A 9,749-nucleotide genomic window follows, 5' to 3' on the forward strand; every position below is an offset into this window, starting at 1 on the left:
GGGGCGAGCGGCGCGGTGCGGCGCGGAGGGCGGCGGCGATGCGGCGGCCGGGGGCTGCGGGTGGGCGCCCGCCGGCGGCGGCGCCTCCTCCTCGCCGGCGCTCGCCGCTGCTGCTGCCCTTCCTGCTGCTCTTCTGCGGCGCGTGCCCGGCGAGGGGCGCCGAGGCGGGCGCTGTCACTTGCGGGTCGGTGCTGAAACTGCTCAACACGCGGCACAACGTGCGGCTCCACTCGCACGAGGTCAAGTACGGCTCCGGTGAGGAAGCGCAGGCCGCGCGGGCCCGGGGGAGGCTTCCAGCGCCGGGCTGCGGGAAGCGGAGTAGCCGGCTGGCTCGAGGGTTGGGCCGGTGTGCTTTGCCCCGCAAGGGGCTCCGAAGCGCCCCGAGAACGTCACCCGCGCCTTCACAAGGTGCGCGAGCGAAGGGTCCGCCAGAGCAGACCCGGGACTAGCTAGGCCAGCGCCCTGTGTGCCACAGGTGTCCCAGCCAGGCGTCTCTGGGGAAAGTTACCCGCAGGCGAGAAGCACAAACGGGGTGGCTGCCCTCCTTGCCTTTACTCTCGCCGCACCGCCCTCTTGCCGTACAGAGAGTCTTTCAGGCGGTGTCATGTTTTAGCTATCCCAGTCATCTGCTCATAGGAGCCGTGAGTGTCCAAATACTAAAAGGGAAGGGGCCCAAGAGGTCTCAGACAAGGAAGGAGTTTCGCTTGGTAAAGTGAGGATTGTGCATCAACAAAAAAGCAAGTAAAATAGCCTCCCTTGGCTCAGCTTCAAGGCATACGGTGCTTCCTATTGCCTTTCTCTTCCAGCAATTGCAATAGAGCAATTATTTTGTTAATAGGAAGCGGTCAGCAGTCGGTAACTGGAGTTGAAGTTTCAGATGATGCTAACAGCTACTGGCGGATCAGAGGCAAAACTGATGGGTCTTGCCAGCGAGGGATGCCAGTGAAATGTGGGCAAGCAGTACGCCTTACACATGTTAATACAGGGAAAAATCTGCACACCCATCACTTCCCATCTCCACTCTCCAATAACCAGGTAAGACTAGAGTTTGTCCTTTGGCTTTAGCAAATTAAGAAAAAGGCACAGTTAGTTTTTAATTGAACCAGGAGTTTATTGTTTCTTTCATCTCTATGCCGCCCGATAAATGAATTTTTAAAAGAGGAACCATAAAACATATATATTTACATCCAGTGATTTTAATATGTAACGTATATTTTTCATCATGCAGGTAGGTGTACAGTGCAATTTGATACATATTTATATGATTATTATTATTTCATTTCTGAACTGCCCTACAGCTGTAGCTCTCTGTTTTCTTAGAAATCCCACAAGGCTTTCTCCCTAGCCTAGAGAGCAGATTATGACTTACACTCGAAATTACCTTACACATTGTTTTTTTTCTGAATTGACTTCCCTGGTCTGGAAGATGATTGGAAACATCCCTTTTAATTGCTCAGCAACCCGTTGTTACTGTGATGCAGGTTGCATTCATAGAGACAAAATATAGGAAGTCTGCATAGCACAGAAGGCTTTATGAACTTCTACTTCAGTGGCTGTTGACATTACGAATTGCTCAGGAAAATATACGTACAGCAGAAAGAAATGTGTGTGAAAATTCTAGAATTCTCCATGACATTAGCATACATGATATACTTTATGAGAATACAATGTAGTATTTATATAATGCTTTGGAGTGTCCAAAAGTGTTTCATAAAGTAACACATTGGTAATAACTGACCTTTCTCATTACTTACCTGGTTTCTAGGTTTTAAATTCTTAAAGTAAAAATAATTCTACCAAATCTTACTGTGATCTCAAAGAAAGCATACAATCTGTTTTATCCATTTTTCTGGCTTCTTCTTGTTGTTGCAAATGCGTATCTTTAAAGCGGTTTCTTTTCCCTCTCCCCATTTCCCCCGGATCTAACAGGAAGTAAGTGCATTTGGTGATGATGGAGAAGGAGATGACTTGGACGTGTGGGCAGTGCAGTGCAGTGGGACACACTGGAAGCGGGATGATGCAGTCCGCTTCAAGCACATAGGCACAGATGTGTTCCTTTCAATAACGGGCGAACAATATGGCCACCCAATCAAGGGTCAACGGGAAGTCCATGGCATGCATTCTGCTAATCACCACAACTACTGGAAGGCAATGGAAGGTGTTTTTATTAAGCCCAGTGCGGACTCTACAAAGCATGATGAACTCTGAATGTGTGAAGGAATTCTTATGGAGAATCTCTCCACCAAAGTGTGTCAGCTTCTCTAAGTTCCATCCTGAATCATCAGCTTCTGGAAAGCTTTGGAGACACTTGAAGTGAACCTTTGTATGAGTAATTTCAGCCCCGGTGAATTCAGAGGGACAAGAAGATACATTCATTGTTTGGCGCCCATACATTTTCTAAGGCTCCCATTTCATTTTCTTATCCAGTTTGTTTCTTCTCTTTTTCTTTATTTAAGAAATAATGGTTAATTGCTGTGTAAACAGTCCAATCCAAAGTGCAATAACACTTACATTTTGTACTTTTTTTTGGTAAGCCTTTAAGAAAACTCTTAAGGAATGTTTGTCTTCAGATCTTGCTTTCAGGAAAGAAGGGTGGCTGTCGTACACATGGAGAAAAATTGGGCTTTGTAGACAAAATACCTGCTTTGCTTTCTAGGCAAAACACCAAAAATATCTGCTGTTAAGTCCTATTCCTTTTAGTGATGTTATACATAATTCTTTGCTGTCGATGTTTGTATCCCATGGGAAAGGTGTAAGTTAAGTATTTTGGGCTAAATAGAATTCATTTTTAAAATTGTAGTGAAGGGGAGATCTGGTACATTCTAAGAGTTCTTGCAGGAAAATGTAACACTGATTAAATACACTTCTTTGTACAGCTTGGGGTGATTTTATTTAGCACCTATTTTTCCTTTTTTATACTTGCATTAAAATACTTCACTAGGTAAAGGAAAAATACATATCCTCTATTCACATGTACACGACATGGAGCCCTGTAGATTCTCCATTTCCAAATGGAACGAATTGCAGAACATGATTTAATTTTTCTATATATCCTGAAAAGCCAGGCCTTAACAGTCCATCATGCTCTCTTAGGACCAAGACACAAATCTTAACATCTGAGTCATCAGCGGTAGCAGCTGGGGTTTTCCCTTTCTTTTATAAGTGAGCTGAGTCACTTGGTTACATCAGCATGTTGATGAACACTGTCTCTGGATTGACTGCGATGTACATACAGGACAACATAAGGTTGCATGTAGAAGAGGCAATCCTGCTCTTGGACGAGGCAGCAGATGGCATGATGCTGAGGACCCTGAGAGTGTGTGTACCCTCTCGGGTAGCCCTGGATGATTGTGACAGACGATAGTCTTACGGGCGTGCATCCGACTTTATTGTGCTTCCATTATGAGAGCAGCGTAAAGCCACCTTCTATGAGGTTAGGCGTATTGTTAGCATGGCACACTAGGTTCTTGTCCAGAAAGGAAAAACAGGAATGGGAATTCTTGGGTTTATTTATTCATTTGGAACATTTATATGCCGCCCCATTCGCAAAAAGCCTTGGGGTGGCTTCCAAAACAAACCATTACACAATTACCTTAAAAATCTGGAAACATCTCAGAATATAAAATCAATAAATGCCATTAACAATTAAAATAACGTTTAAATAAAAAGGTCTTGGCCTTTAAAAAGGTATTGGCCTTTGGTTCCTACACAGAACGCAGTGCTTTAAAAAAACTGATAACAGGAGGTGTTGAAACCCTTATGATGAAAGAATCCAAAATGAAACAAAACTTGATAGAATTGTTTAGGCAGTGTTACAAAATGAGACTCGCAGGTTGAAAGGCACTCTAGGTACTGGGGAAGAGGAAAGGACAAGTACAAATAGAGCTGACACAACTAGAACAAATTAATGCAATGATACAAGTGGAACAAAATGGGAAGGCCAGTGGCTGACATGTCCAGAGGTGGAAGGCAAGTCTGATGTTGCATAACACATAGAACTGGAACATTAGAAGGCAAACTGGGAACCATAAAGCAAGAAATTAAACATCGCGATTCCTGAGGTGAGCAAATGAAAGTGGGCAGGAATAGGACATTTTCAAACAGGCAAACACAGAAGTTTTACCCTGGAAATTACAAAGTCAGAAGAAATGATAGCTCTAATGGAGAGACAGGCTGTAGCACAGGCACTTAGGGGCTGTAAGGCAGAGTCCAAGTATAAAATAGCAACATTCTTGGGGAACCTATGAACATAACTCTCATTAAAGTCTATGCTCCAACAACAGAAGCTGAATAAGAAATTGAAAACTTACGCAAGCATCCAGAAGGAAATAGATAAAACACAAAATCAAGGCATGTGTATAAGCCAAGGTGTCTGGAACACAAACACGGGAAATAAATGTGGGGAGAATTTGGCCTAGGAGTCAAAAACAAAACATGAGACTCAGAGTTCTGTGAAGCCAGCCATTTGTTTATCACAATTACATCAGTTCAGATGACTGCATGGAGAGAGATCAACAGATGACCAATATAAAAATAAATTGGACTATGTAATTGGAAGTAACAGATGGAGAAGTTGCAGTCTCACTGCCAAAAACAGACCAGGAGCAGGCTGTAGTCGTGAACCCTTAATGTCAAAAAACAGAGCAAAGCTGAAAAGGTCACTAACAGAAGCATAGTGCCAAAATACACCTTACATTCCTGAGGGATTCAACATCCACATAAAAACAGATTTGCATTTTTTAACTCCGTTGACCATGAGCCAGAACAACAGACTGGAATCAGAAATTGTATACATTTAAAACATTTCCATACCATCCCACTTTAACCTAATGGTTCTCAAGACAGTTTACAATTTAAAACAACAGCCAACATCATAATATTATTAGGAGAGACTACAGAAAGACAATTACTGTAGTAAAAAAAGAAGAAAAGGCCTAGATGGATGATGGAAGAAACACTTGTTAAAGGCAGAGGAGGAGCAAAAAGGTCAGACTCCTGAATACAACTTTTCAGTGACTATCATGTAGAGGAAAAAAAAGAATTGTTTCAATGGCCATTGCAAAGAAAGAGACGAACAAATAAAAAAAAGAAAAGAAAAACAATAGACCTTTTACAGAAGATCTAGGAAATCAAAGAGGCATTTAACCCTAAAGATTAAACCCTAATGCCAAAAGGCTGAGAGGAGAACATATACCTGACTGGGATAAAATAAAGAGAAGGTGGAAGAACTATACAGCAGCGATAACTGACTCCTTCAAAGAGAATTCCTACGAGGAAGATCCTGCAATATTAGAAAATGAAGTGAAAGCTGCTCTGACAGGCTTGGAAGGAAAAAAAAGCACCTGGTTCACTCCACATTGCAGACACCAACTTAGTTCAAATTCTAAGAAGAACATGCCAACAAAAACGGAAAGCATAACAATGATCCACAGGCTGGAAACATTCAATATACATCCCAATCCCCAAGAGAGGAGATGCAAAAGAGTTGTGAGATGACACTATATCCATGGGGAGTGGGAGGTGGAGGGGAGAGACAGAATTTCCCTTCTGTAGAGAAGGTTTATATGGGTGCTGAAAAGTGTGTTCAATGGGGGTTTTAGTGTGTTGGGATTCCAATCTTATTTATTTATTTATTTATTTATTTTATTAAAACATTTTTATGCCGCCCCATTCGCCGAAGCCTCGGAGCGGCTTACAACGATAAGTTAAAATAATTATAATATAAATCAGGAATATAAACATTAAATTAAAAATACAAAAATACAGTATAAAATAAGCCGCCCTGGCCAGATAAAATCCAATAATATTAACAGTTAAAATGCCACTTGAATAAAAAGGTCTTAGCCTGGTGCCGAAAAACAAGTAACGACGGCGCCAGGTGGACCTCTCTGGGGAGCGCATTCCATAGATTGGGCGCCACCGCAGAGAAAGCCCTCCTCCGAGTACCCACCCTCCTAATTTCCTTCACGGAGGGTTCCCGGAGAAGGGCCTCCCCCGCCGATCTCAAGGGGCGGCTGGGCATATATGGATGCAATCTTACCTCTGCCTTGCGTTGTGCCAAGACAGCACACGCAAACAAGCTGGAACCGTACGTGCAAAAAGCAACTTGGTAGGAGAAAGTCCTTTTCAAGGCAGCCATTGACTTAAAAAAATTAATTTTTTAAAGGAGCGCAGAGGTACGTAGGGGAGAAGACACATCCGTATTTTGCTAAGAAACCCCATAGAAAACCAAGTCAAAAATTATTGCCTCTTTTTTTCTTTTTTTACCAAAAAACAACCATACAAAATAGGCATGGCAATAAACATTTTTCATCATCTCTAATAAGGCTGTTTGGTCTGTAATATAGACTTGTTATGAATCCATCACCAATTAAAACTCTGTTGGATTCCTTTCAAGGTGCAGGATACTTTTATGCAATAAAGAAATTTTGAAGAGCTTAGCCATGATTTAAGTTGCACAGATCTTGATAGTACCCTATCTTAGCTGTGGTCTTGTTTTTCTTAATTTGCTCAGTCACTTCATGTAATAGGAATATTTGATCTTTCCTTATCCTTTAATGATACTTTAAGTAAAGTATCCAGAAAGAACTCAATATCATCCAATCCAAGTCCTTCTGTCTGGTATAACAATAATCCTCCCCAAACTCCTATTTAATCCTCTCAGATGTTTTTACTAAATTCCCATCTTTAGATTTAAAAGGGCAAGGGAGGGGTATATTTTTCTTTTTCATTTCTTAACAATTTAAGAGATCAGAGTTTTCTAAGATTTACTCCCATTTCTAGAATATCTCCACCTATAATGCAAGGAATAGAGTTTGATCAATCATTACGCATTTTAAAACAATGCGTGTTTCATGTGCTGCAGTAGAACTCAATCTATTTCTGACCTCAGAAATATATATATATATATAGTTCCCATTCCCTAAATGTTACAATTTACCTTCAGCCTTCATGCCTTCATTTTGGAAAAAATGACTTCCCCACAGTTATCCATACTCCTGCTTAGATTAAATAATACATTCTGTATGGTACTGTCTTTGAAAATCATGTGGAAACTTCAACTGATCTGAAATATAGAAATGAGATTCTTATAAGAATGCACTCTGTTGCAAGATTTATCCTAGCTTCCCATTTATTTCTGAGTTCCACATGGGTTGATCCACAACACCCTAAGCAAATCGGGGATTGGCCAGCTGAAGGATGATCTTAGAGCAGCATGAAAAAACACCCTAAAGGTATCCCCTCAATTTCAGAAGTAAGGCAGTGACAGATGGCCCCTTCCAACTCTACTGTTCTATGATGAATTCACTTCCAAAAGATGTGATGGTCACAGTTTTCTTTTTCTCTTTTAGGAGAATTCCTTTAATTTCCCCATACCTTCACTCAAATGTTTGCCCTTCATATAGAAACATAGAAACAGAGTGACTCAAAAGGGACCTCCTGGGCCAGCTAGTCTGACCCCTGGCTCCAGCCGGCTCTGCTCACGACACGCCTCCCATGTGCATGTCCAGACTATCCTTGAACACCCTCACCAGTGGGGCTTCAACCACCTCCCCTGGAAGCCCATTCCATACCCTCGGGGTCAGGATGGGATCCCCAAATCTCTATGCACCTCTTTTCCCCCACCATGGATCTTTTAGTGGGCAGCTGTTCTGTACCCCCACCCCCACACGAAATGACCGCCTGATGCACTCGCACTAAGAGTTTTAAGCTAAAATGTTGCCACTGGCCCATTCGCCTTTAGACCTGCACACCCCTGGAATGTGGCCCCCAGTTGCCACCCCAAAATGGAATTCTGGGCTGAAAGACATCCAGCATTCCTGCTCTTTAGACTGTTGCACTTCCTCTGGCAATTACCCCGCTTTCTCTGGTGCAATCAAGCCATTCCCTTCTTCCAAGGATCCTTATCAGCGATGGAGCTATTCTCCGCACGTATTTTTCTGCTTCCAGCCATCCATTCATACAGTTTTCTTTAAAAAGCTAAATGCTCCCTGGCCTGCAAGGACAATACTGACTTGGTGCTCTTGCTGGCCAAGCTGCCTCAGCGGAAACGACCTTTCTTCAGTCATGAAACCAACAGCTGCAGCCTCAGATGGGAGTCCGTGCAACAGCTGTGGCATCTCGCTTGGTGTCTGGTTTACTGGGCTGGCATGTTTGCTGAGGTGTTTTGGTCAAGCTCCTTGCTGGCAGCTGCAGAGTTAGCCAGCCAACTCTATCAGGTGTAAAGGCTTCCAGGATTCCCTGTCTGATGCTCCTATAAAATGCTTGGCTAGATAATACCATTTGCCCTTTCCTAAACCATGAACTATGAGGACTAAGCGGGAGGTTTTCTCTTCATTATTCTCAATTATTATATCCCCCTTTGAAGCCACGAGTGGGTTAAGCATGGCCTTCCAGATGTGGTTGGACGCAGCCTCCATCCAGAGATCCACGGATTCTCCATCCCTGTTTTAGGCTCTTCCCAAAATCCCGAATGATATAAACCTGGAGAGATTCACCTATCCATGGATGCTCTGGCAGAATGAACACAGCGCAGGTTGAAGTGATCCCAAATGCTCCAACAGAGAGGAAAAGAAGGTAGCAGGATCACTCTCACACACGCTGCGTAACACTGGCTTTGCTACGCCTGTAGCATCATTTCAGCCTTACAGGGTTACACAGAAACCAAATAGCTACTAGATTTTCAAGCCACAATCTGTCGTGCCATTTGAGAGGCTAATCCAATTATGTCTGCAGCACTCCTCTCGCATTCCAGCTCAAGTCTTATAAACAGCAGATTTGTGTGGCAACCCCTCGCAGCCTTTTCTCTCTCTCTCCTTCCCCCATTTTTTAAAAAAACCGCCCGCCCAATTAAGTGTCCTGGAGCTCTTCAGCGCATGCAGACACTGCTTTGTTTGTTTCTACTTGGTGGGCCTAATATTGCCCCAATTGTGCAGACTTTGGACAAGAGGAAGTGAAACTTTACTGAACAGAAATTAACACAATGTTTGACTTCTGCCATCCATGTCTCTCCGTCGGAGCTCCGACGTCAGCAGAGGCAAAAAGGGGCAGGGCAGAGAAGGCCCAGAGCCCACAGAAAGGAAAGCTTGGGTCCACATTCTTCTCATTTCCCTGCTGTGTCCCTGGAATTGGAGGAAACTCAGGCCAGCCCTAGAAAACCTACTTTTCCATCCCAATAACCACACTAATGTGAGCTCAGCAAGGCTGTGACACGGGGGTACTCTCGCCACCCGATATCCCCTCTCCTCACCCTGCCATGTTGTTTCCATTTTCCTGTGCACCACCCAGAGACCCCCGAGCTATGGGGCAGCACACCAATACAATGAATAAATAAATATACACACATTCCCTTCACAACTCATGTGTTGCACTGCAATCCTTGAGTGGTTTCTTTTTAAATCACCTACAGGAGCAAGCCCTTTCCCCACTCAGAGACACATTCATTGTGCAGGCAAGGAATACCGTGCCCTTGCAACTTGGAAAAGTCTGCAGAGTAAAACATGAGCTAAGATGTGGCTGGAATACATGTCTGGAAAGTCAGGCACGCGAGCGCTGGAGGAGTCAGACTTTACCCACCTAACCCTGTATTTTCTGTTCTGACTTGATGCAGGATCTCTGAGGTCTCGGGGCAAGGTTTTTCCCACTCCTGCTGTCTTGAGATCCCAAGAATCAAACTGAGTACCTTGTGGAAATGCCACGCTTCCCTCCTTCCATCATTTGTAATTCCAAGGTAGAACCTTTACATTTAG

General features: G+C 43.4%; 1 protein-coding gene across 1 annotated transcript; it reads left to right on the top strand.

Annotated features, from left to right (window-relative positions):
• The first annotated feature begins 38 nt into the window (after positions 1–38).
• On the top strand, positions 39–2,878 carry SDF2L1 (stromal cell derived factor 2 like 1). Its single transcript, XM_044440935.1, has 3 exons — positions 39–255; positions 839–1,035; positions 1,930–2,878. The coding sequence occupies exons 1-3, from the start codon at positions 39–41 to the stop codon at positions 2,206–2,208; spliced, it is 693 nt and encodes a 230-aa protein (XP_044296870.1). The 3' UTR covers positions 2,209–2,878.
• The last annotated feature ends 6,871 nt before the right edge of the window (positions 2,879–9,749 follow it).

Source organism: Varanus komodoensis, unplaced genomic scaffold (assembly GCF_004798865.1).
Source record: "Varanus komodoensis strain SLA01 unplaced genomic scaffold, ASM479886v1 scaffold38, whole genome shotgun sequence".
Taxonomy (NCBI): Eukaryota; Metazoa; Chordata; class Lepidosauria; order Squamata; family Varanidae; genus Varanus; species Varanus komodoensis.